The sequence below is a fragment of the Zerene cesonia genome, chromosome 11 (assembly GCF_012273895.1).
Source record: "Zerene cesonia ecotype Mississippi chromosome 11, Zerene_cesonia_1.1, whole genome shotgun sequence".
In the NCBI taxonomy this organism is placed as follows: domain Eukaryota; kingdom Metazoa; phylum Arthropoda; class Insecta; order Lepidoptera; family Pieridae; genus Zerene; species Zerene cesonia.
In genome coordinates, this window is record NC_052112.1 from 4720951 (window position 1) to 4747353 (window position 26403).

Consider the following 26403-nt stretch of genomic DNA (forward strand, 5'->3'; position numbering starts at 1 on the left):
TATTGTTTTGTACTAGGTATATGTCGACAGTAGTATACATATTTTATAGCTTTTTATTAACACAGAGCCGCAATGCCTCCCTGAATTTAGAAATTAAATAGAAATACGTAAAATTTCATGAATGTTCACAGATATGCAGATTTTTTTCCAATTTTCAATTGTTCAAATCTACATTAAATGTATTTAGACACAATCTGATTGATTCTTTATGTTTAAAATATATGCAAGGCTCATTTCAGAGAACAGATTGTAAATTAAGAATCTTAATTCAGACAGGCATTCAAACTGTGAGGCCAGATTAATAAACAAAGAAAAACAATTTTTTTATAAAATTACTTCTTTAGCTACTATTTATTAATTTACAATAAAACTAATTAAATATTCTAATCTCTAGACATTCCAGTTTTTGTTTTTCTATTGAGTTTCCTGTAGAGGAAAGATATACGCTTCTCCATTTGTTTCCATTTTGTAGGTCTTTCCCTTGGCATAGCAGATCTAGACAACATCCTTTTCTTACGAAGGAGAACCTATAAAACACACATGTTGTATGAATAGTTATCAAATTAACAGGTAACTGACTAGTTACCTTTTAATTGGATAATAAAATTAAAAATTTTATGAATATAAAATTAAATATAGGTAATTTCCAGTTTTTTTGATTTTGAAAACATACATTTGCAACTATTAATTCAAAAACAATCCAAATGATAATCATAATTTACCTGGTATTCATTACCACTGACGCCTCTTATCCAAGATGGGACTGTATATAATGTTCTAACGGGATGCAAATCTCCATTACCCAAGATATCAATGTAATCATTCTGTCCATACAGAGCTTTACGTTCGGTCCATGGGTTGGCTGGCCTAGAGTAGAATATTTAAAAGCTACCTTAATAATACTGTAATATTTTCAACCGATCACAAAACAAGTAAACTCCATGTATATCAATTCGACTTTATTTTTCCTTATTATTACCTGTATTCAGGCATAGATAGACGTTTGCCAAGGGATCTCGGTAACAATCCACCACACCACAACTTTTCTTCATACCCATACCTTCGTACCAACCGTGTTTTATCAGCATGATATCTCGTCCTGAAATTAAAAATTTTGTAAGTATTCCTGGCTTTGGGCAAAGATAACCCCTCATCTATGTCGATTGTATCTAACCTAACGAAATTGAAAGTTGGCCTCCAAAAAGATTTTAATATTGTAGATCCCAGCCACTCCATTGCTCGTTATATGTATTATGTATATAATATTTTACAATTTATTTATTGTACACTGAATACAAGGTTATAAATACTTAAAAAAATTGTTAACAATAAATAAAAATATTATTTTGACAGTAACAATTGACAATGACCACCCTTACTATTATATTACTCTTTGACAATGACCCACAGATAAGAACTAGTTACTGCAATGAAAAATTACCATAGTACTCAGAAGTCAGAAGCTGTAAGTAGTTCTTAATCTGCTGTCTAAAGGACATGAAAAAGTCCGAGTGGAAGAAATGTGTCCTTTTCTAATAAAAGAGTTTTTTTTATGTAATATCAAACTCAAACTCAAACATTTTTCGTTCAACTAGACCTCCTTGAGAGATCCGGGGCGTTCCATAGGAGATCTCAGGATCCCTGCTATTATGCTTTGAGTTTGGCCGCCGAGGAGGTTTTAGTGGGTATAAATCCCACATGCTCTACTTTTTCTTCAAAACTAGAGAATATTTTGAAAATTTCCTCCTCGTTAAAAAAAAAGACTTCCTCGAGAAGCGCTTTTGAATCGTCAAAATACTCATTAATTTTATATTTACAATCGGATCGGAAACCACCTTTTAATATAGTTACTGTTATGTGAAGTTTTCATTTACAATTGGTTATTTCTAAGACGTAGATAACGAAAAAATTTTTTGGCATTGATTTCAATATACATATTACTTATATAGAAAGTAAATCACAGAATAATAATTACAAGTATAAAATTAGTAACATTGAGCCAGGTCGTAGAAAATTAAGATTCAGAAAGCCCCAAAAATATCAAAATCCCGTGACACAAGACATCAACAAAATAGGTTGGAAACCAAATAAAATAAATACTAAATAGGCATTATGCATCTATGACACTGTACGGCTATTTTATAATTTTGTATTAATTATCTGTAATCTGTGGTAACTTCAATTAAACAAAATGGCCGATATGCTATAGGATTCAATTTTTATCTACGACATTAAGTTTTAATAAGGTACGTTTCACCTTTAAAGCACATTAAAAATTTCATCTAATGCATTTAAATTCCCAATTACCATCTTTTCAAGATTCGTAACATGGGTATTACTTCACAAATGACCCAATTCCGCGCATTTGCGTTGTTTGTTTACTTCTTTAACTTGTTATGTTTTAGTTTACATTGTAGTAAATTCATATTGATGTATATATTTTAGAGACCAAAATATGTCCAAAAGGGAACCAAATGAACGAAATGAAAGAAAATTGGATGCCAGTGATTATGAAAACATCATTTCGCAGCATAACTTATTTGAATCGTCGAGGCCTAAACAACAAGAGCTGCCAAGTTTTCCAGGGTTTTCAAATGCGGAAACACAAACAAAAACGAGTGATATCAAAGGTCAAGGGGCCCAAACAGGGTTAGGTGCATGGCCTTATAATCCTTGGTGGATGCTGGCTAGCACTTCTAGAAGTGTACCATCTCAAGATGACTTTTCAGAAGAAAGTGACCAAGCAAAAATAAAGCAAGAACCTAGCGGAGCGGGAACCCCGGATCATGAGCCATTACAAAATGATCTTGAACAATTTCATACTCCAACTCCTCCTGCAGGACTTGATTCTTTTTGTGATGATTGCTCAGACCCATTCTGCGATTCAAGTGCAGCTTTATGCCGCCAGTTGTTTCACTGTCCTCATTGCAGAAAGAGTTATCCTACGATTCTCGAATTTAACACACACTTAACGGGTGTACATCCATCTCAAAAGCCATTTAGGTGTCAGATATGTTTGGAGCCTTTTCATAAAAAATCTCATTTACGCAGGCATTTGGATTCAAACCATTCACGTAAAGATGTAAATAAATGCTCAGTTTGCTCCAAGTATATAAAAGATAAAAGCAACCTCCGTAAACATATGCAAGTGCATACAGGTCGTGTCCCACAGAAACAATTTAAATGTGACCTGTGTAATAATAAACGTTATATGTCACTGGACCGATTAAATAATCATAAAGTGGTTTGTACAGGTGAAAAGGTGTTGAAATATTGCGATATGTGTACTAAAGTGTTTGATAATTCACGATCATTAAATAGTCACAAGAAGGTCCATGCAAGAGAATTGAAATGTGAAAATTGTGGTGAACAACTTCGGTCTCTAGAGCAATTCAATAGTCATCAGTTAGTTTGCCTCGGAAACACAGCAGAGGTTGGAATCAGTGCCTCGACTAGTAGTGCAGCTTCTGTAAGCCGTTGCTGCACAGAACCTGGTTTGTGTGAACACGATAAACCTGCCTACTTGAACATACCTAGTTACGCAGCAAGTAGAGTGCTGGACGCAACACTTTCTTCATTAAAAACAGAAATGAACTGACAGCACATATAGCACTCTTAAGCAGTATGTATATTTATTCTTACATTGAGTTCATTTTATACAAATTACCAAATAGTTAAATGAATGATGGTTATAATTTTTCACAATCAAAAATTACACAAGACTGATGCAAATATCCCGCCTCACAACTTGCTTTATTATTACCATTAAAATTTAAATTGTAGCTAGTAAGTAAATTAATTTAAGTACTAATAATTTTATGTATATCCAATATCCATGTATGGTTGGAAATATTAAATCTGTTATGTACTGCCATCATTGGGCAATTTTTATATTGCCTTGTGGATATGCATGAAATTGAATATACAATTTATTTTTATTTAATTACTTAATAGATACCACCTATATTCCATAAAAGCAGCTTTACTATTTAAAATCAGAATCAATATTTACATACAGTACATGATATAATGTACTTTATTATTTGAATACTGTTAACGCCTTGACTGATTTAGACTACTATTAGTGTGCAGTATTACATTTAACATTTTTTTTTTTCTATTTTTAAATTGTAAGAGCTATATTTTTTTTATAATTTTTTAGAATAATTTTAAGGTACCTAAAAATAAAGGATAGACATAGTTAATAGTTATAGCAACTATTTTCTAATGCTTTAACATACTTGTTTGTCTATAGACGCATGTAAACTTATATACATAATATAATTTTTGTAATGTATTATGCATTACATATTAAAGACAATCATTTTAATAAGAGACACTTGAATAATAATTATACAATTAACTGAGTATAAGTGCAATCCATACAAGGCTAAGCCATGCATAGTGTGTTTAGTATATTATTAAGAGAGAATAACTCTAAATGGTTTTTATCTTTCAGTGTAACATACTCAAATAATTTGTATAACAATTAAAACCCAAACAATTTTTTTTTGTTTAAAATTTAAAGAATATAATTCTTATTGAATTCAAAAATTGTCCCATTAACTTTGTAAAGAATCTATGTAAGAATTTATTAATAAGCACATCATTATATTATCATTTAAGTTTTATGTTATGATATAAAATTATTCTTATATTAACATTTATACACTGTTACTTTAAAAGAAATGAGACTTCAACTTTGAAGTTTGTTTATTTGTTGGTAATTTAAATTTTGTTTTAAACACAAACTTGTTTATTTAATATATAGTTTTAAAATATATATATCTGGTATGTGTTAGCTCAGTTATTATATAGGAAAAAATTAACATAAAAAATCATATAAAAATATTTAAAAAATCGTTCATGATTTTTTCATAAATTTTTACCTTATTTACAATACAGTAGCAACTCCATTAACCGGACTAATTTATGTTGGTAGGCAGTTACAAAACTTATACATAATATGACAAAATATGAAGGGAAGTATATTTTTAAAACGCTTTTATTAGCTTCACCATGAATGTACCTACTCCTTTAGACTCGATTTTAACCAATTTTAAATGGACATTATTTCAAACTTTGTACAGTTATCAATGACTGGTGACAATACAGTACTTTCATGAGTTTATCTTAAATATCGCCATAACGATCGCCATGAATACCTGAGTTATTTCAGCAAATGAGATAATTCAGTTAATAACATCATTAAACCGAGTTTTTTTTATTCATTTTTATTAATTAAACCATTTGAACGCTGTATTCAGTAAATCGACTATACCTTGGAAATTCGGATAATCGAATTTCTACTGTAGTAGCAAACAGTTGGCTAAGAAAATTTTAATATATTTTAACTTTTAATCATTAGTATCAGGGATGGTGTCGCTTAAAAAATCTGATAATGAATCTCACTACTTTGTTATTCATAGGTCACATTTTTAATGTATGAATTCTATATATGAGGATGCTGCCTGACAAAAGAACAATTACTTAAAAACAGAACATCGAGAATTCATTTCGATATATTTATTTTATCAAACTCTTGTTTCATTTGTAAACATGGTTCTATTAAATACTATCAGAAAATTATTTATGTCCTGGAGCCTCTACTCCATTTTTGTCCCGAGACCTTTCGTAATGCAGCATTGCTCTCAGGGTACAGAATTATTTCATTTTAACAACCATATTTGTTATTTTTAGTTGTTAATAGTATAATGAATGATTTTTTAAGTATTTTCAACAATATTGGTTATTTCCGGAAAATATTTATGCGATATCTGATATCCAATGTATATAGTTTTATTAACTATTTCAATACTAAAACATTTTTTTAGATTTAAAAAATATTGTTAAATGCATAAATAAGGTACAATAGTACAAATGAATGGTTTATTATTCACGGTTTTTATAAGAATCACTTCAACAGGTAGGTATTGATAATTTGTCATACGATAAAAAAATAATTTTATAAAACTTACAGAAACAAGATATGTAACAATAATTTTGTCTTTCATTGTTTTCAATTTTGTACTCATTTTTAATAACACTGTTAAATTCTAATATAGTAAGTGTACGGAGAAATTAGGAGTGGATAGGCTGAGGTTTTATTTTTATGCACCTAGAATTAAGAAAAAAATGTGTTCATATGGTTTAGTTGTACCTAGATTAAAATTAGTTTTACGTTTGCTTATCGGGTACTGAAATGATAAATAAAAAGTATGGAAAAAGTTGAAGTGTCTAAAACTGCAGAGGATTTAGTTTGTGTTAACTTCTAAATTGATACTTTTTTTAAATTATTGTACTGTGAAAATCACAATGTTCAATATGTTGTGCTATAAAGTTTGTAAAAGCTAATATAGTTACAAAAATGGTTAGTTGCACATTTTTATAATTACACATTTAAATATATAGAACCTTTTATTTATTCAATTTATTCGATATATTTTTGGTTATACCATTAGTAAATTTATTAATTGATGCTTTTAGAAATAATATTCAAGAAAATATAATTCATATGAGGACATTTCTCGACTATGGCGCCATTATCTCTCTCACGATGACGTTAACAATGATCTAACGACCTTACAATGATAAAATATATCACCCATCTTGTATGTCATTTTCATAATAATATGTTACAATATGTTTTAGTCAGTACCCGGTTTTGCTTTAAAGTTATAGACAGTGCAATTCCTGCTTATCATTATTTAATAAATCCACCGATATTTAATAGTTACTTGGAGGCAAAGTAGTACCTCTTACAACAGAAATAAATAGTTACAATAAGAGAGCAATTTGTAAACACGAACTGCTCTTCTTGTTACCTTACAAATTTAAGATATTATTTTCAGTCGTAATACGTGTTTTAACCCATTGAATGTACAATAGACATTAAACGATAATAAACAGACTATTATTTTTATGTTTTTGTTATTTTACAATATGCCTGATGATTATTATATATAGGACACTAATAATTAGTAAATAACACCATGCTGGGTAATAATGTACTTTAGTTTATTAAAAGTTATACATTGAACTATATAAGTGATAGGTATCATTATATGACAACACGTCCTCGTTTAACTGACGCTTTAACCTTCTTAACTTTCTTTTCTTTCTTTTTCTTTATTATATTTTCCTTGCGCTTTTTCTGCCGTTCGTCCATCTTATCTGCCACTGATTTTATCCTATTTTCCCATTGCTTTTTGCTAGCTTTCTTTTTTTGTTCCTGAAAGATAAAAATATAATGTTATGAAGTAGTAAGTTTCTATAACAGTAACAAAATATACATTTATCATGTATAAATTTTCTAGTGTTTGTGACAACTTTTGTTATTTAAAAATAGGTGTTGAGGCAAATCAAGAGTTAGCCAAGTTAGCACTTATTAAAATAACTAGCTGTGACCCGCGGTTGAAACCGCGTAAGTCCGTATCCCGTAGGAATATCGGTATAAAAAGAGCCTGTGTTATTTCAGTTGTCCAGCTATCTACGAAGCGAATAGTATTATTATTCACCAATAGATGTCAGGAAAAAAAAAACACGAATATGACATTATTTCAGTTGTCCAGCTGTCTACGAAGCAAAATAGTATTACTATTCACCAATAGATGTCAGGGAAAAAAAAACACGAATAATACACGAATATGACATTTTCTAAAAAAAATTCCTAGCTAGATCGATTTATCGCCCTCGAAAACCCCTATATACTAAATTTCATGAAAATCGTTGGAGCCGATTCCGAGATCCCAATTATACATATATATATATATATATATATATATATATATATATACAAGAATTGCCCCTTTAAAGGTATAAGATATGGTCATGTTTCTGCTACTCAATGTTAAGCACAATAAGTTGAAAGTTAAAATCAACCCAGCTCGTCCATGTGTAGCAGCTTGTAAGAGCTACCGCTCTGTACAGACAGCAACACAGAAGAACCCAAGTCAGCACCTCAAAATATGATTCACTAGAAATTAAATTTATTTTATGTTGGTAATATTTGTTTTTAACTAACTTGTCTCTTAATGGATTTTTTGAGCAGAATCGGATCATCTTTGACTTTTTGACCTTCCGCTTTTTGCAGGATATTCTTCCAAGCAATTTTCTCTTTTAAATCTTTAGCTTTACTGCCATCTTTTTCTGTTAATTCATGAACTTTTTGTTCTTGTTGTTTTAATTCATCCAATTTTTTTTTTGCATCCTTATGTCCTTTTGGTGCTCTTTCTGAAATAATAAAAATGGCAACCAATTGTAATTATCTTAATATATATAAATTATGTGTCACATTGTTCGTCTGCGATGGACTCCCTAAATTACTTAACCAATTTTAATAAAATTTGCACAATGTGTGCAGTTTGATCCAATTTAAAAGATAGGATAGTTTATTTTTTTTTTTCACCCGCGTTATTCCGTATCCTGAAGAAATATCGGGATAGAAAGTTGCCTGTATGTTATTCCAGTTGTCTAGCTATCAATGAACTAAATTTCATTGCAACCGGTTCAGTAGTTTTTGCATGAAAGAGCAACAAACACACACAAATCCTTACAAACTGTCACATTTATAATATCAGTAGGATATATTATGTTAAGATGAAAAGCCTTTTGATGACACAACTAACATTAGCTGGAGGTTAGGCAGGTGATGTTGGTCTAAAGTTGTTAAATATCACAACCCAATTTCTACCTCAAGTCATTGAATCTTCACAAAGTGCGAAAATATTGAGTTTGCATGTGTGTATTTGATACATATTATTTATATTTATACCTTTTTGTCCCAAATTAGCAAAGTCAAACTTTGAGAATACAAGCTTCCCTTCAGTATTAAAAACGGGTTTAGCCTGGCTTATTTTAGGTTTAATTTCATTTTCATGATCTTCACTTGAATTAACTACTTCTTTGATTTTATTTTTATTCAACTTTACTCTCTCCTTTTTCTTAATTTTCTTGTTTAATTTGCTAGTTAAACTTTTCTTTATTAATTTGCTTTTCAAATTAAATTTTTGCTGTGACTTCATTTTTTCTAACTTCTCTTCCAGCTCAGCGATGCTGTGTGCTCGTTTTGGTACATCAATATCTTTTTGTTTATTATTAGTTATTTCAAAATCGAGTTGATTCTCATTTCCTAAAAACAAAAGGTTGTAAAATAAAATCATACGAGGCTTAAAACATAACGAGACGTCACTAATATGAGAAAATATAACTAAATACGATTACCATTAGGCTGATTTGGTGCTGAATAAAATGTAAAAATAGTCTTAATGAAATTAACTTCTTTAAGTAACTCTTGCTTCAACTGTTTTATTTTAATAGGTTTTTTTTGTATACCCATATTGAGGAGGTTGTAGTTTGTATGATATAAAAAAAATCAGCAAAACTTATTTCATATAACCAAAACAGATCTTTTTCTTAATCACACAATCCTCCTTCTCGAATCCTCGTCCTAAGTATGTCGTTTTACAAGAAAACTCAATGAATATAATGTTTCTTAAAAATACAAAACATCACACAAGAAAACACATGGGGTTATGACTGATTACAAATGACAAAAGTCAAAATCGAGGAAGTAGAGTTGTCATTTTTTTTTTTTTTCTTCCTTTATGGCAATAAGTTTCAACTATTTGCCAGTGTCAAGTTTATAGTTGTCATTTGTCACTTTAAAAATTATTGACAGATGATAAAAGAATAGAGGAGACAACTCGCTCATAAAAAATTTCAAAGATTAATAAATGTGCTTATTATACTTCAGTGAATTTAATTTCGAAATTCAAAAGCAAATTATAAATGAGAGGCGTTTGACCACACCGTCCTAAATTTAAGTACTGGATCTTGATGTGCGAGTCGAGCACGCTTCGATACGAATTAAGCCAGCTCGCACTGGAGAAGTACCACACCCCTACGGAAAACCGGCGTGGAATAGTGGCATGCCACTGTGTTTCGTACGCTGAGTGGAGGAGCCGGAAGCCCGTTTCCTTTTCCTCATCCAGCCCAGTCCATTCCTTATTTCCAATTATCAATCCTTTCCTTTCCCTTTCCCCCCTAAAAGTGGGCAGCAAATTAGAGAGGCACAACCTCTGCGAATGTTCATGGGCGCCAATGACTATCAGGCGAACCACAAAGTCGGTAAAACCAGAAAAAAGACGGTATAATGCATAGATTATACATTCATATACCGGTAGTATAACGGTTTAGGACAGTAGACATAGTATTTAAGAGTAATGATTCTTTGTCTACGTTTGGAACTAACTGATTCAGAAATTATCTACGAATGGATTCTGTCATGTGTGCCGACTCCCCTTCATCTGTCAGTGTCATTCAAGTGTCAAAAGTGCATCGTATAAATTTAAACCATGTTACACCTCTAAATACGAGTAAACACTACTCTATAACCTTATCTCTTTGTAATTTTGTTTTTTAAATTTAATTATGACTCAACAGGAGATATCTTGCGGCTTAGAGTATTCCCTTACTCCAGATATACAAGAATGCGTAACGGAAGCACTGCACGCAAATTATTCTTTTATTGTTACGCCAATTATTCACCCCCGTTTTCGCCGGTCATTCCAAGGAAATAGGACTGCAGCAGGGGGTTTTACTAGATCGGATATGATACTATCACCTCAAGATTGGACAAACAGAATCGTTGCAAGAGTATCACCATATCTCAATGTCGATTCGCAATCGGCCCTTGTTCAGCAACGTCATGAAGACTGTTTAAATGAAGAACTATTGTACTGTCGAGGTTTAGGTGTCCCTGCTATTATGATTTCCCTCAATTCTAAAAATAATGTAAACTTAGCAAGGATTCTACAAACCTATCAAGAGACAAGGTTTTTAAATACTTATTTTTTCATAAGAGATAACCATTTCAAATTAAATTGCTTTAGAAAAATCAACCTTAATAAACAATTGATGTTTAAAGTTCCTAATATGATCACATTATCATTCATCGTTTTTTGTTTTCAGTCATCATCCTACACTGATTTGGGCTTGCGTACCCATGCTATGCACAAGAACTTTAAGAAACAGTGATGAATATGAAGATTATGACCAAGACAAACCTTACAATAAAACATGGTATTGTTGGTCAAAGTTTCATGAGAACATGAACTGGGATAAACGTGTAGGTGTTGTGTTGGAGGTGTCAGCTGACTTACCATCTCAAGATGTAGTTAAGAGATGGCTTGGAGAGCCAGTAAAAGCTCTAGTTTTACCAACACACATATTTCAAAATAACAAAAAGGGGTACTTGTATTTATTTTTGTTCAGTAGTTTAGAGCCCAGCAAGCCTAATAGTGATTTTTTAAGATATTCAAAGTTTTTGAGAGCTCAAATACAACTTGTTATAAGTATATCAATGATTTTTAGATATCCAGTTCTGTCGAGAGCTCACCAACAATTTGTTATAAGTATGGTTGAAAGAGATGCCCAAGTTATTGTGAAAGGTGCTAAAAGATCTCATATAGAACACTACTTGCAATATATGTATAGGCTTTGGCAAAGGCGGTCCAATGTAGCTGATGATCCTATGTTATGTTATGCAAGGGGGTAAGATAACTCACATTTTTTTTATTATCTTTAACTTTAAAACCTAACTATTAACAGCATCCTCAGCTTCACACACACAGTTTTCTTTTAAATCCTAAAATTCCAGTGAGAATATTAGAATTATAATTATTTGTAAAAAAAAATTGTTTATCACCTTTAAATTGTCAGAACTTTAAATGGAACCATCCAAGTGCCATCAGCTTTAAATAAAAAAATGAATTATATGAATTGGTCTACCCAGTTGCAGGTAACAAACACAAAAAAAAACTGTTGAATTGACTCTTTTTGAAGTCGGTTGAAAAGTAGCCTAAGTCATTCCTTATTCTTTTCCGGTCTTGTTGGAAGAAATAAACAGACAGACAGGCAAAAATTTTTATTGATACATTTACAGTGTATAATTGATCCACTTTTTACATGTTTAGTAAAAAGTTGATTATTTAAAGTGTAAAAGTATATTCTATCAAAAAATTTTTAATATCATTATGGCAAATATTTTATTATGTTATAGATGGGAAGATTATCTTCAAACACCTTTACAACCCTTAGCAGATAATTTGGACACTCACACATATAATGTTTTTGAAAAAGATCCAATAAAATATGATCAGTATCAGAAGGCGATAGTACAAGCTCTAACAGATATCCAAAAAAGGAAAGAAGTGAGATGCATATTTTTTATTAATTATGTATTACAAATGTTATGCTCAAAGACCATTAATGCTGGTTGACTAAAAAAAATCTCACAAACTCATTTCTTAATTTCCATGTTCTGGTTGTTAATTTGTTTATTATCACACAATTAATGGACTTTTTTATGTTACTGAAACAATATTAAATTTTTAAAATTAACAAATCCTCTCTCCAAATGTTCATGGGCGGTGGTAGTGCTTACCATCACATGACCCACCAGCTCCATTGCCGATTATGACATAAAGAAAAAATGTGTTTGCAATTGAAGAGTAAAAATATTAATTGCTTTTACTTTTCAGTCTACACAAAGTAAAATTGAAAGTAAGGATGTATGTGAAAGTGGTCAAGGTGATGCTCCAGACATTGATGGGGAAACAATAAAAGATACACCCATAACTGTTATGGTATTAGGTGCAGGTCGTGGTCCGCTTGTGAGAGCAACATTAAATGCTGCTGACATTACTAATACAAGAGTAAAGGTAAGATATTATTGAAAGTAATATTTATTCTAATATGTTGCTTTTATTACAAAATTCATATTAATATTGTCTCCAACTAATATTTCGTTACAGGTTATAGCTGTGGAAAAAAACCCTTGTGCAGTTGTTGTTTTAGCAGCGCAAGTGCGGGAGATATGGCACAACCGTGACGTAACAGTCATACCTGGTGACATGAGATATTTGAATTTATCACCAAAAGCTGATATAATTGTTTCAGAACTTTTAGGTAATTATTATTTTAAACTTTTATGAAGTATAAAGAACAGTTAATTTATGATGGGAATGTTCAATATTTTACTTAAAATTGCAGGTTCCTGGGCTGACAATGAACTATCTCCCGAGTGCTTGGATGGTGCAGCTAGTCTATTGAAACCAGATGGAATCTCAATACCATGTGAATACACTTCCTATGTTGCACCAATTTCATCAGCACGTTTATGGGCTGCAGCAAAAATAGCATGCTCTGGAGATCCACAAAAAATTGATAAGAATTTAGAAACATTGTGGGTAGTATACATGCAAAATAAAAATGATATTGGTGACACAAAGGTATGATTTTGTGAAAGCATATAATGTTTATATATTTTGTTTCTATAATGAGTATCTAACTAACAATTTTTTGTAATTTTTAGAAAGTATTCACATTCACTCATCCAGCAGAAGGCATTAAAGATAATGAAGACCAAATGTTAGTAGACTATAGGGGACTGCCATTAACAGATAATAGACGACAAATAACTCTCACATGGCAGGCTACACAAGATAATGTAATGCATGGATTTGGTGGATACTTTGATTGTTTACTCTATGGAAATGAAATGATCAGTATTGTGCCCTCTACTCATAGCCCTGGAATGATTTCATGGTTTCCAGTCTTTATACCAATACGGGTAATAATAATTTAGATTATTTATACACAAATTCATTTTTTTATTCTTACTCTCATGAAATACTGCCAGATTTGAAGATAAAAGTTTATTTTATGTTTTTTTGCAGACACCTTTGAGAGTTCAAAAGGGAGAAAAAATTAAGGCAACCTTTTGGAGGTGTGTTGACTCAAGGAGAGTTTGGTATGAATGGGTTGTTGAAGTTAATGGTTGTGTTACACCATTACATAATCCCAATGGCCGCAGTTCAGAGATGTTATTATGATGCAATTATTTAGAAAATAAGAAATACTGAGCTTTAAATAGTCTTTTATTTTGCAAAATGCTATTTTTAAAAATAACAAATAACACTAATGCACTTCATACTTTTGTACCTGCAAAACTTGCAAAACATCAGTAGTCTTTCAATTTTGTGATGTTCATTTCTTTGTGAAAGTCATTAATATCTTGTTCCCATCTCTTTTCATAGTAAATGCCTGTGAAAAAATAATGTACATTAAATAATTAAAAACATATCAGTATTCAGATAGATCACAATTTCCTAGTTACCTTGCATAAACTTCGCATTATTTCCTGTATGGATAGCCCAAGGTAGATAATATTTTAAATATAAATTCCTATGTTTAGGTTTTAAGCGGGCTGCTCCCCATATTCCTCCACCAATACACATTGGTAACTTTGTTTGAATACCTTCAACCCACTTGACAGTAACCTAAAAGTTAATATGGGAGAGAAACATAAGTTTGCATCAGAAGTTATTATTTCATCTACAATTAATATTTACAATAATTCAGATTAATTATTGTATTAAATAACTTCAACATACTTCCCCTAACATACTTGTTTTCATATACAATGTAGCATGCACTAAATCATGAACTTCTCTGTACCGTTGAATAACATATGCCAATTCTGGATCATCAATAAATTGAACTGGCAATCTCGAATCTGCAGTGATATTGTTATTTTGCATAAAGTCTGCATACACACGTCCTAAAGTATTTTCAGGCAAATGTGATAGAGTTTCAAAGCACACTGTTTTAGAGTTGATTCGAGGCATTTCTTGCAGTATTTCTGCACCTTCATTTGTTTCCAGCATTTTTTGACGCATATATCTGATAGCCTGGCTGCCAGTGACTTCTCCCAAACAGGCTATCATATCACCTCTATGAGGATTTAAAAGAGCAACCACTGCGCTACCCACACTGAGCAAAGTTCTTTGGAAATTTGTGTGGGGAATATAATTTCCTTCCAACTCTTTTATAAACGCTGCTTGAGATGTATTGCTACAGTTTCGTACGCACAATTGAAAGCGTAGTATCATATTTGTATGTAATAATTTCATTTTATTAATTCTAAATTAAAACATGTATGTACACCATTAAATAAAGTACCAACTACCAAATACCCACTGATTAAGAGCTAGTTACAACTAATACCACAAAGTAAGTAATATACTACGTCCAATTCAAGCATTTAATATCATATTTCATATAATATACCAAAGTACTCTGTCTTGTGAATCCAAGTACCATCGTCAAACTGTCAAATTCAATGTCAATATTGGGATTTGGGAATGACAATCCTTTTTTTTTTTTGTTACTTTGTTATCCATCCATCCATAGGTACAAGCACAGATAACATAATAGTATACAGCAAAAGACAGGCTCCGGCAAGATGGTGAACATCAATATTCATTTGTTGGACCAATGTTGTCGATGAGGAATGACAAGCAACTCATTGAAGGATTTTTCAAATGAAAATGAACTTAATTTATAGGTCTATTATTGTAGCAGTCCTATGTGTAGATCATAGATTCAAAACTCGTAACTACTTATGTAGACTTAACAGAAATCGCATGGTAATAACAATTCACAGTTGTCAAGTGATTGTCAAATGTAAATATCGCTAAACTCGCTATATTATAGTCTCAGATAGACGGGAGTTTTTTGTATATATTCCTCAAAACACCATGATTTACGGTTTAACAAAACCCTAACAAGTTATGTCAAAAACTTAAAAAAAAAATAGGAAAATATATATTACACTAGACAATGGAAGTTCTGGAAGAAGAAAATCCACTAGAGACACATACGTCGTTAAATAAGTTCAATGGGGTTTTTAACGCTAAGACTAATTGTGCTGGAAGACCAGCAACCAGTAAAAGCATTAAATTTAGTGAGCAACCCAAGTCTATAATTTCACAAATGCTTATAGTAGAACATCAAGTGATAAACAATATGAAGTCCAAACATAATATTATCCAAGAAAATTCTATAGAAACTCATAAACAAGGGTATTTCGATTATTTTTTATAATTCATTGATTATTAAAATTTTAAGCACTCATAATAATAAATGTTTTATTACATTCCAGGTCTATAAAAAAAAATTGTCAAATTGATAAAGATGTGCTATTATATTCATGTGCTGACTGTTCATATTCAACCAAAGTATCATCTAATTTGACAAAACACAAAAGAACACATTCACAACAAAAATTATATTTATGTGATCAATGTACATTTAGTACAAAATTTTCTAATTCTCTCAATGTACATAAGCGCCTTCATTCTAATGAGAAACCATTTTATTGTCAATATTGTGAATATAGATGTAATAGTAGTTCTAATTTAAAGAAACATAGAAGTCATAGACATTTAGATAAAATAAAAATGCCAAAGACTCTGGATGGATAAATGATGTACTTAATATTGAACTTTTATCTATGTCTAAACCTTTATGTTTTAAAGGCATTTAAGCTAGTCCAATACTAATATTAAGTTAAAACACCAAAGGTAAATAAATAAACAAATAAATCTCCAAAGCATTTATATTTATTCTAATTACCTAAACCTTTAACTGTATAGTAACTGGTATAAATATATAACCCAAAAAGGTTGTCTTAATATAACATGATATACATAACATTTTGAGTTTTTGTGGCGAGGCTATAAAAAAATTAACAATAGTAATACTAGGATGGTGTCCCTAACAATATTATGTCAGTGACAGTGTTCTGTAAAGTCCACTACAACTGACTCACGCCAGCCAAAGAAAAAATAACCAGTCGCAGATCCCAGTACCACAGCAGCACACAGCCATGTATTGTATGTCATAAACACAAGCATTAACATATAGCTCACAAATACTTGAACACCATGTAACACTGTTTGCCAAGCATGTGCAGTACTCATCATTGTTGGTCTAAAACAATTTCAAATCATCACAAACACATACATTAGAATGAAAAAAATTGTAACAAGGTTGATCAAACTTACATATTCCTGTCAAGTACATGAGGAACTGGTCTGTAAAAATAATTATTATCAATAATGGTACATAACATTATAATACTGAATTAGGTGTATTTTCTTCTTTGCTTTTGTCAATACTTATTTGTGAGTTATAAATTAGACTTACTGAATGACTTGGGGGTCATCTGGAGCACATATATTTGATACACCCTTATCCGGAGGTGATACTGCACAATATTGGAGTCCTGTGTATGTCTTCCATAATAAATGTTTTCTATAGTACTTAAGCCTACAAAAATGTAAGCACCTCTTTAACTTATGCGTGTAATGAAAGCAAGGTACATTATAGGTAGACCCAACAAGTAACATTCATTGTTCTTTTATCATTATTTCTAAGATAACATTTCATGTAATTTGTATTTTAAAGACTATTCTTATTATTTTTGTAACATTTTAAAATAAACCTTTAAAATAATTGATAATTAATTGATCACTTACCCCTCATATAACAATGCAACAAGGAATATTGCTAAAAATGAACCAATGAATTCCCCAGCATCTGTAACTTTCCACCATGAAAATAGAATCGTTTCCAAGTATCCTCCATGAAACTGTAATTATTTTCAAACTATAAAAACATTATAATAGGTACCTGTACTGACTATATGATGTTGTCAATTAGGGAAGCATGTTACATTTTTAAAATACAGACTATTATGAGATTTGACTTACTGTCATGCTGTGTCCCATGTCATGATGAGCATGTTCTCCATGATGCTCATGGGTCCTTGCCTCATGATCAACATTCATCATATTAAAATTGTCACTTGTATTAAATATTTTCTATAAAAAATATAACAATTATATCATGTGAAATGATGTTGTTTACTTTTCTTTTTTCAATATGATAATATCTCGAAGTTTAAGATCCCAAAGCAATAGCAATATCTAACTTCACAATTACACACATAGAAATTATTAACAAATGCAATAATTTTTTTATTCAATTTCATGCAAAGCATAGGTGAGTTAGAAAATGTGAATTATTTCCTAATATATAATGAGGTAGTGATAAAATTATATTCTTACATTCTCATTGATATCTTCAATGAAATGAGTCCCATTCATATGAACAGCTGGATGTTCAATATTCTCCATTCCTTCAGGTACATGACTTCCATGATTAAAATGATGCATATGGTGTGGGTCCATAGTTTTTTAATTCACTATCAAACAAATATTTAAGACAAAATGAAAAAAAGTATTACATGCTGCCACCATTATTCAAAAGGTACTGTGCTCTGTTTCCAAAACAAAATTACAGTTTAAAAACTTTATAAGTTTACATAACACAAGAAGGTAATATGCTCATATCCAAAATATTTATACTTAACACATGCAATTAAAATAATTACCTAAACATCAAATACATATTATGTCCAAATTTATTCAAAATTATTTGAGTTTAACTTAACTTAAACTTGTAGTAGTATAAAGTAAATAAAATTGGTATTTCAATAAGTTTTTAATTCCTAGCCAGAATACCTTCTATCATCAACGCAGTAAAACTTTTACCTTCAAAGTATTGGAACAAATTACTTTCACTTCGAAACTAGATCACATAATTTCTATATTTTTCTGAATAAGTGATTGTCAGTTCTATAAATTTTAACCTGTATGAGAGCGGAGTGAACGGATAACTGCAAGTATCTTTACATAATGTACTATAACACAAATTGTCAATTGGCTACTTACACAATATTGCTTTTCTAATTGCAATCAAACATCAACATGAAAAATTCACTATCGAACAACACCAGTCATGGAGGTCAAATAGTAATCTTTAACGTAATAAACAAAACGAAAATCTGCAAATAAACCGATTATAAAATGAATCAAAATCTTTCAACTATTAAGATTATTTTTTACAGAATTCTATAAAGATACACCTGTCAATTGAACACGAATAAGCATAGATAAAGAATCGAGCGTGTTACGTCAAAAGAGATTTATGCAATTAGTATTACATTAATTGTTTATCAATTATCTATATGCCTATAGAATTCCAGAAATTACATAATAATAAAAACGAATATAAACAATAATGAAATTTATCATTTCCAAAGAACACCATCAAATATTTTTAAACTGATGTGTTCCTGTCAGTACTAATTAGCTAGCTATCCTATAAGCTGCAATGGTGTATCTACACTCTCGCGAAAGCGCCTTGTTGACATCGCTCTGGCGTTGACAAGTGAAGGCTACACGAGGGTTACCCTTCCATATTCTCGATTTCTGCGATCATTTGCTACTTCTTATGCCTTAAAATTATGTTTTGTGACTATTTATATAATAATGCTTTAATTGCCCTGGATTAATTACAAATTGAGACTTAACCTAGTAACATTATCACAAATATATACACAAATAGACAAATAGACTATATCACATAAATGAAAAAAGTCAATTAATAGCAGATTATGGTGATGCAGATATTTGGATTCTAAATGTAAATGTTGATATTATTTGTTATTATTCTATAAAACTCTTACAAAAATAGTTATTATTTTGCTTCACGACAATAAGCACTACCTTACACGGGACGATGAGAGGAAGTGAGGGCGTTACCCAGACTTTTGCATTGGCGTCTCCTCAACTTGCCTTCTGGAGAGTGTAGAAGGACCGCAAAACTATTATATAAATAAAAAAAATTATATGCCATCCAGACTTAGAGTAGGAATGAATTTTTTTTAAGAATCGACAAAATTTGATCACGATGCAGAGTTTGAACCCGCGTCATTTTGTCAAACCGTAGCAACTCAAACTTAAACATTTATTAATTCAATTAGACTTCTTATAGTAGCACTTTCAAATCATCATAAAACAGTTTTAACATTTATGACTGGTTCGGAAAGCAGTTTCTACAGAGAAGAGCCGGCAACGTCTAACCGACCGGCCACCCACGTAATCATTGAAATGGAAATGGAACGTTGCTGGAGCTGGTTGTTAATCATTTCAAAAGATGGCGTGGGGTGTCCCTTAGGCACATACCCGAAAGAGAGAAGAAATTCGATAGCTGAAGCGAAATTAAGGGTTACAGAGAGGCAAGGTGTTGTAAACGAACATGAGTTCGAATCCCGTCTCGGGATCAAATTTGTTCTATTTTTTTAATTAGTCATTTATAAAGCATTTGAATGCTATTCAACTAAAAATTAAGAATATAAATGTTAATGATATTTTCGAATATTATTTCTTACCTAGGGAGGTACCTTTTTCGTTTTGAATTAACTCCTATGATCTCAAAAAATGGCACAGCAACGATACTATTATTGGTTGGAACGCACTGTAGTAAATTTTTTATTTTTTATTATACACGTAACTTTTTTTATAAACACCATCGCTTCTCATTGAACAATATATATATTTCTTAACTAAGTAACTTACAAAAAAAAGCCCAGGTAGCTATCAAGTTCATTTTTGCATTTCATGCTAAATTAACCCTATTTTAAAGTTTTGTTACTGTAATGTTGCAAAATGTAATTGAATTCAACCATTTAATTTAGAAGGTTTATTTATATTACCATTTACGACACGACAATAGCAGGGTGTAATTTTCATTATGAAAAAAAAAATTGCTTACCTATTTGTAAACAGTTTTTACGTTTGTTTAGTATAATAATAAATAAAGAAACTTATATCAAGTATGGTAACATTAAAAGTTGGCAGCAATGTGCATTGCGCCAACCTATTCTGATGGCAATGGCCTATGATAGAAAGGAAATTGAATTTCTGAAGTATGTTCTAATGAATCGTACTTTTTCTATGCAATGCGATGTCATCAGCACCAAAAAACTAAAAAAATATGTTCCATATTCATTTTTTAGTAAAATTATCGTAATATTTATATTTACAGAAATAAAAAGTGATCATTGAATTTTAGACATGAATATAGACGCTCATCACTTGCTTCGCGCTTGGCGGCCATGTCTGAAGCTCGGTTGTTCTTTAGCGAGTTCGTGTTGTGCTATTCACGGTTTTAATAAAAGGACTGTGTTTATTGTTGGTCTCATACAATGAAATTATAACTATGTTTAAGGACTATGGACTTCATTATAAGTGAAGTGTTTCGTAAAATTGGGCAAACTATAGGAAAAGCTATTGCAGGAGTAACTCCAACATCGTATTTTTAGTTCATCCGCCATATTGGCATTAATATACCTTCGTAAGTCTTTTTTCTTAATTTTAAGCTTTTTTAGGACGTAAATCACTGAATATTTTTGCTATTTGTGTAGTATTTTGTCAGGACTTAACTTCAGTATAAAAGTACATTGTGCATGTTACAAATATTCAGCAATTTTCCAGATATTGTTCGTGGCCTCTTTTAGGTAACTGCTAGGAATTCTTTTGCACAATTAATTGAACATTTATACGCTTTAAGTTATTGAAAGTATATCTATTGTTTATTTTTAGTCACTTATTTTGTTATCCACCATTATATGTTTATGTATAACATAACTTCTAAGTCGGTAAAATAATGTACGTTCTCCCTTATTTTACTCGTATTTTCACTATTGTTTGTATGTTTTCGTTAAAGATAATGGAAATACAATATTTTTTAACCTTTAATCGTAACTTTTATTCTTACAACATTCCCATACATCCTGAAATAATGGATTAGTAGTAGGATCATATCAAAGAATGTTCTAGAAGCTTGAAACGCATGTTACATACGCTTCGGCGCCAAATTTTCAAGGTAAATTCGTTGGATAGATGTAGGTCACCAGACCTTAATATTTGCTGTTTGTTTTGACTACTCAAATCATATCTGAAATATATTGATGTCATTGAACCAGCAAACAAAAAAAAAATAAGTCTCATAGTACCTATTTAGTAAATAATATTATACAGATATTAGAGCCGGATCAACAACATCGATCAATTTTCTTCACACTTTATCCTTTGAAATGAGTGTTTATAAACTAAGTCATTTCATTTTTATCATATATTAGTCTTCTATAAATATCTAAATATGATTAATATTCTAAATTTTTTTCAGTATACAATATTCCATACCCATATGTGAATTTATTATTTTTAATACATCAGTTAAATGAATGTTATTTAATACCAAGCCTGTTTTTTTTAAGAAAATATAAGAATGTATTTTTTGGCATTTGTTAACAATATTAAAGAATACAAATTATTGTGCAGATCACATTTTAACATAACAAACAAATACTTCATTTTATATGATTATTATATTGTATTCAAAATATTGCTAACCAATTTTCAATGAAAATCTCTGAAACTTATTTTTTTAACAATTAATCTTTATATTTCACAATATAGATTTGTATATTATATTAGAAGTATGCCCGGACTTAACCTATACATATGTAGTCTGTAACACTTAGAGATATGTGCATGTCCAGTGGTTCAAGAATTTTTGACACAGGTCTGGCAGTTTCTGAGATAAGCACATACAAATAAACAAGCTTCTCAACTTTTTTATTATAAGTATAGAAGTATCAATGCTATATGTGTGTCCTTTCTTTTTTCTCAAATTTATTTAAATTTGGGAGCTTGCAGTTCATCATCATCATCATCCCATATATGTTCCCACTGCTGGGACACAGGCCTCCTGTGAGGGTTCAGGCCATAATCTACCACACTGGCCAAGTGCAGGTTGGCAGATGTCACATGTCATTGAACTTTTGTTTCTTGGACATGCCGGTTTCCTCACTGTTTCCTTCACCATTTCAAGTAGTGGTGATGTTATTCATGTGTGCAAATAAATTGCTTGCCTGGTCTCACACTCTTATTTTGAATTTATATTGTGAACAACTGAATAAGACTTAAATGCCATACATTTAAATTTAAAGTTAGCTTTCACAATTATAAAGTTATTAATATAGAACAAACTATTATATTTCTTATTAAGTATGTTGCAAATATACCCAATAGTTTTTAATATAACTAGTAAGCCCAAAAATTTTTTCTCAAGATTCTTAATAAATAATGAAATCTTGTGGAAAAATACAAAATTACATGATGGGACATACTTATACTATACTTGTATGGGATAATTAATAAAAACTTTATTAATATATCTTGTGAAATATTATTATTTATATGCATTTCCATCTTTACAGAACCTGGCTCACAACATAGTTGATAAGGGACTACCAATCTAAATCTGATCCTTACCTGTCAGGTATTTGTTTATTATAATTTTATTTATTATATAAATTTTTATAATTTATTTAGTGTAAAGATGATTTATTCATTATTTATATTATATTTAATAAAAATTCATAAATTTTTCTAATACCAATAGTAAATTTGATTAAATGCTTCATTTATAATTCTAGGTGAAAGTTCTGTTAAATGTATAAAATAAGAAACAGTTAGGTGCAAAAGCACCACTTATTATTATGATAGAAAGGTTTAATGTTAAGAGAGGGTATAGCTGATGCCTCTTAGCCAGAAATTGGATGAGCCTCTTGTTACAATTGAGGTGAGTTTCGAGCATTTCAAATGCAAATGAATATTCCCTTAATAAATTCTATAGTTTTTGCATAACTCTGGCAGGTAGATTGCTGACTCCAGCACAATGCAGCAGGCAGTTGATCCACTCGCCACGACTAGCACCGTAAGTAATCTACCTACTACTATAGCACCGTAATCTTAAAAGTAGTTTTACAAAATAAGATATATTTTTTTATACCTTCTTAGGTCATATTTTTTTAACAGATTTTTAAACTGATAAGGATTTTGAAAATGGATTTAAATAATTTTCAGTAAACTTAAATGCACACTTTATTATATTATTTTAATATAATGTACAATTTAGCCAGCGGCTGAACCCATTAATGGGACGCCTTCGGAGGAGCCTCCGCGTCGACAAGGGCGGATCACCAATCAGCTACAGTTCCTTCAAAAAAATGTCATCAAGGCTGTGTGGAAGCATAAATTTGCATGGCCTTTTCATCAACCTGTAGATGCTAAAAAGTTAAATCTTCCTGTGAGTAAAATTTTTCAAATCTGCAGAATAATTATAATACCATAAGCTTAAAGTCATTATTTCCATTTTTCTTTATTTCTAGGATTACCATAAAATAATAAAAAAGCCTATGGATTTAGGAACTATCAAAAAGAGGTTGGAATCTAATTATTACTACTCTGCTCAGGAATGTATTCAAGATTTTAACACAATGTTCACAAATTGCTATGTTTATAATAAGCCTGGTGAAGATGTAGTTGTAATGGCGCAAACTTTAGAAAAATTGTTCCTAAATCGGGTAAGTAAAAAATAGAAAATTAAAATGGAGCTTCATTAAATTTTTAAATTTTAATCTTTGTTGTACTACATTTCTTGTTATAATTGTAGATAGCGCAAATGGATAAAGAGGAGAAGGAAATAGAGGTGCCATCAAACAGTGGTAAGGGTACTGTAAAGAAGAGGTCTGGTGGTTCTACTGGTGGCGTGACCGCCAGTAGTGTGTCAACACCGACAGTCGGAGCGCGAAGTACGCCGGTTAAGGCGATCCCCTCAACGCCGCTCCCAGCTTTTGTCGGTTCGACCAACACTACTACGACACCAACGCTTACAGCGCCTGCAACCCCCCCTGCTACACATGTTGGACTCCCTCAACAGGTTAGAAATTGCCTTGTCTCACAGTTATTTAAAGAAATGGTAAAAAAATCTATTGTAGTTAATTACTCATGACTATGCTATTTTATTTAAATGTAAGATTTAAAATTGTATTTAATATACACTATGTTAACAGGTGGCCACTCAACCGTCAAACTTCCATGTGACCCAAGCTGCACCACCTCCGGTGTCAACTATGCCAGCAGTTGCACTGTCACAAACTCAACCAGCAAAGGTATATATTTAATCATTTTTCTGTAATTGCAAAAGTACAATATACAATAAATGATTTATTTAACTTTTACTAATATATTGTAATGCATTAGGTTAAAAAAGGTGTGAAAAGAAAAGCTGACACTACAACACCTATGGGAAGTTCCTTTGAAGGAGGGTACACAACACCAACAATTGACCAGCAGGGTGGGCCAAAACCAGCTAAAATATCAACAAGACGAGAAAGTGGAAGACAAAAAAAGGTTTTAATTCTAAAAAAAAGAATTACTGACTCCTCGTTGCACTTCTTTATTACTTTGATGAATTTGTAATTTATCAATTATTTTATTTTTTAGACGGGTAGAGTTGGTGAAGATGGATTTAAAATGGGAGGTTTATCACCAGGAGTGGGTGGTGCAAGTGCATCCCATCATACTGGTTTGACTCCTCAGCTGGCAAAGAGCAAAGAAAAATTATCAGATGCCTTAAAGAGTTGTAATGAAATTTTAAAAGAACTATTTTCCAAGAAGCATTCTGTAAGTCAAGTTTTTATTTATGTTTGACTTTTTATTGTTACATTTTTTATGAGTAATTCACTTCTTTACATATTCAATTACAGGGTTACGCTTGGCCGTTTTATAAACCTGTAGATGCAGTGTTACTGGGTCTTCATGATTACTTTGACATTATTAAAAAGCCTATGGATTTGGGCACAGTTAAGAATAAAATGGATAATAGGGCATACAAAACAGCAGCAGAATTTGCAGCAGATGTTCGTTTAATATTTACAAATTGTTATAAATATAACCCCCCTGATCATGATGTTGTAGCAATGGCCCGAAAGTTACAAGATGTATTTGAAATGAGGTAACATTTCTACTGTTTTTTTATTATATTTAAACTTATTATGGGATGTAATCTTTTACACCAATAAGTATCATTCAATGAAGTAAATGTTGTGTATCAACTTGTAATTAATATATTTTATTATTACTTTTTGAACATTTTTTTATAATAGATATCAACATAACTAATCTATTAAACCAAAATAAACAGTGTATGCACTGTTTATTTCCCTGCACTATTATTTATAAACTAAAATTTCATTTTGATAGGTATGCAAAGATCCCTGATGAACCAATACATGCAGGGGTACCTCACTTGGACAAGGGTAGCTCTGCATCCAGTTCCGAATCAGGCTCTGAATCAGATTCTGAATCTGACGATTCGGAAGAAGAAAGAAATAATAAAGTGAAATTACTTGAAAAAGAATTACTTGCTCTTCAAGAAAAAATGAGAAAGTTGGTTGAAGAATCAAATAATAAGAAGAAAGCAAAAAAGAAAATCAAAGAAAAGCAGAAGAAGCAAATTACTAATAGTGCTGTGCCTAAGACAAATGCTGTGCCTGCTTATGCAAAAGTTAATAACATTGGAGATAATTTAGGTAAGTTGTCATATTCACTTCGTTTAAAATTTTTGTGCATAAAAAATAATTTTACGTTGATTAAGATCTGTAGTAAAAAAATAAAAACAATGAATTTTTTTTGACCATATCTTTTAAATGAAGATTTTCTTGTCAGATTTGTGTTGCTAAAATAGATGACATATGTATGGCTTTAACTAAAAGTAAAGATACTATTACACACACAC

The 26403-nt window shown here is 30.9% G+C and overlaps 8 protein-coding genes across 11 annotated transcripts; 4 read left to right on the forward strand and 4 right to left on the reverse strand.

The window, feature by feature from the left end:
* Window positions 1–319: 319 nt before the first annotated feature.
* LOC119830104 (39S ribosomal protein L51, mitochondrial-like) lies at window positions 320–1363 on the reverse strand. Its single transcript, XM_038352960.1, has 4 exons — window positions 1175–1363; window positions 980–1099; window positions 723–867; window positions 320–527 (listed from the first exon to the last, which is right to left on the reverse strand). Exons 1-4 carry the CDS (start codon window positions 1234–1236, stop codon window positions 384–386), a joined length of 471 nt encoding a protein of 156 aa, XP_038208888.1. The 5' UTR covers window positions 1237–1363; the 3' UTR covers window positions 320–383.
* An 801-nt stretch (window positions 1364–2164) lies between these two features.
* LOC119830155 (zinc finger protein 62-like) lies at window positions 2165–6205 on the forward strand. Its single transcript, XM_038353057.1, has 2 exons — window positions 2165–2246; window positions 2446–6205. Exon 2 carries the CDS (start codon window positions 2456–2458, stop codon window positions 3596–3598), a length of 1143 nt encoding a protein of 380 aa, XP_038208985.1. The 5' UTR covers window positions 2165–2246; window positions 2446–2455; the 3' UTR covers window positions 3599–6205.
* Window positions 6206–7000: 795 nt separating this feature from the next.
* Window positions 7001–9588, reverse strand: LOC119830156 (surfeit locus protein 6 homolog). The gene is made up of 4 exons (XM_038353058.1): window positions 9223–9588; window positions 8774–9130; window positions 8024–8232; window positions 7001–7231 (listed from the first exon to the last, which is right to left on the reverse strand). The coding sequence occupies exons 1-4, from the start codon at window positions 9335–9337 to the stop codon at window positions 7061–7063; spliced, it is 852 nt and encodes a 283-aa protein (XP_038208986.1). The 5' UTR covers window positions 9338–9588; the 3' UTR covers window positions 7001–7060.
* A 734-nt stretch (window positions 9589–10322) lies between these two features.
* LOC119830325 (protein arginine N-methyltransferase 5-like) lies at window positions 10323–13933 on the forward strand. The gene is made up of 9 exons (XM_038353295.1): window positions 10323–10835; window positions 10972–11250; window positions 11374–11553; window positions 12062–12212; window positions 12543–12722; window positions 12816–12969; window positions 13054–13292; window positions 13376–13633; window positions 13740–13933. The coding sequence occupies exons 1-9, from the start codon at window positions 10432–10434 to the stop codon at window positions 13893–13895; spliced, it is 2001 nt and encodes a 666-aa protein (XP_038209223.1). The 5' UTR covers window positions 10323–10431; the 3' UTR covers window positions 13896–13933.
* Window positions 13934–13962: 29 nt separating this feature from the next.
* On the reverse strand, window positions 13963–15183 carry LOC119830089 (ubiquinone biosynthesis protein COQ4 homolog, mitochondrial-like). Its single transcript, XM_038352945.1, has 3 exons — window positions 14457–15183; window positions 14180–14342; window positions 13963–14106 (listed from the first exon to the last, which is right to left on the reverse strand). The coding sequence occupies exons 1-3, from the start codon at window positions 14973–14975 to the stop codon at window positions 14024–14026; spliced, it is 765 nt and encodes a 254-aa protein (XP_038208873.1). The 5' UTR covers window positions 14976–15183; the 3' UTR covers window positions 13963–14023.
* Window positions 15184–15510: 327 nt separating this feature from the next.
* LOC119830328 (zinc finger protein 679-like) lies at window positions 15511–16361 on the forward strand. The gene is made up of 2 exons (XM_038353300.1): window positions 15511–15926; window positions 16007–16361. Exons 1-2 carry the CDS (start codon window positions 15685–15687, stop codon window positions 16326–16328), a joined length of 564 nt encoding a protein of 187 aa, XP_038209228.1. The 5' UTR covers window positions 15511–15684; the 3' UTR covers window positions 16329–16361.
* Window positions 16362–16448: 87 nt separating this feature from the next.
* On the reverse strand, window positions 16449–18794 carry LOC119830327 (high affinity copper uptake protein 1-like). Of its 2 annotated transcripts, none has more exons than XM_038353298.1 (7): window positions 18642–18794; window positions 17976–18112; window positions 17619–17729; window positions 17385–17497; window positions 17053–17175; window positions 16911–16940; window positions 16449–16836 (listed from the first exon to the last, which is right to left on the reverse strand). In XM_038353298.1, exons 2-7 carry the CDS (start codon window positions 18096–18098, stop codon window positions 16635–16637), a joined length of 702 nt encoding a protein of 233 aa, XP_038209226.1. In that variant the 5' UTR covers window positions 18099–18112; window positions 18642–18794; the 3' UTR covers window positions 16449–16634. The 2 variants fall into 2 exon arrangements, with proteins under 2 accessions (XP_038209226.1, XP_038209227.1); XM_038353299.1 differs by lacking the exon at window positions 18642–18794 and adding an exon at window positions 18302–18320.
* A 1842-nt stretch (window positions 18795–20636) lies between these two features.
* On the forward strand, window positions 20637–26316 carry LOC119830148 (homeotic protein female sterile-like). Of its 3 annotated transcripts, none has more exons than XM_038353044.1 (12): window positions 20637–21108; window positions 23039–23100; window positions 23258–23403; window positions 23478–23538; window positions 23740–23910; window positions 23993–24187; window positions 24277–24543; window positions 24677–24775; window positions 24867–25016; window positions 25110–25289; window positions 25373–25620; window positions 25869–26316. In XM_038353044.1, exons 4-12 carry the CDS (start codon window positions 23500–23502, stop codon window positions 26299–26301), a joined length of 1782 nt encoding a protein of 593 aa, XP_038208972.1. In that variant the 5' UTR covers window positions 20637–21108; window positions 23039–23100; window positions 23258–23403; window positions 23478–23499; the 3' UTR covers window positions 26302–26316. The 3 variants fall into 3 exon arrangements, with proteins under 3 accessions (XP_038208972.1, XP_038208971.1, XP_038208973.1); XM_038353043.1 differs by having other exon boundaries at window positions 23482–23538; XM_038353045.1 differs by lacking the exon at window positions 23258–23403.
* Window positions 26317–26403: the final 87 nt, after the last annotated feature.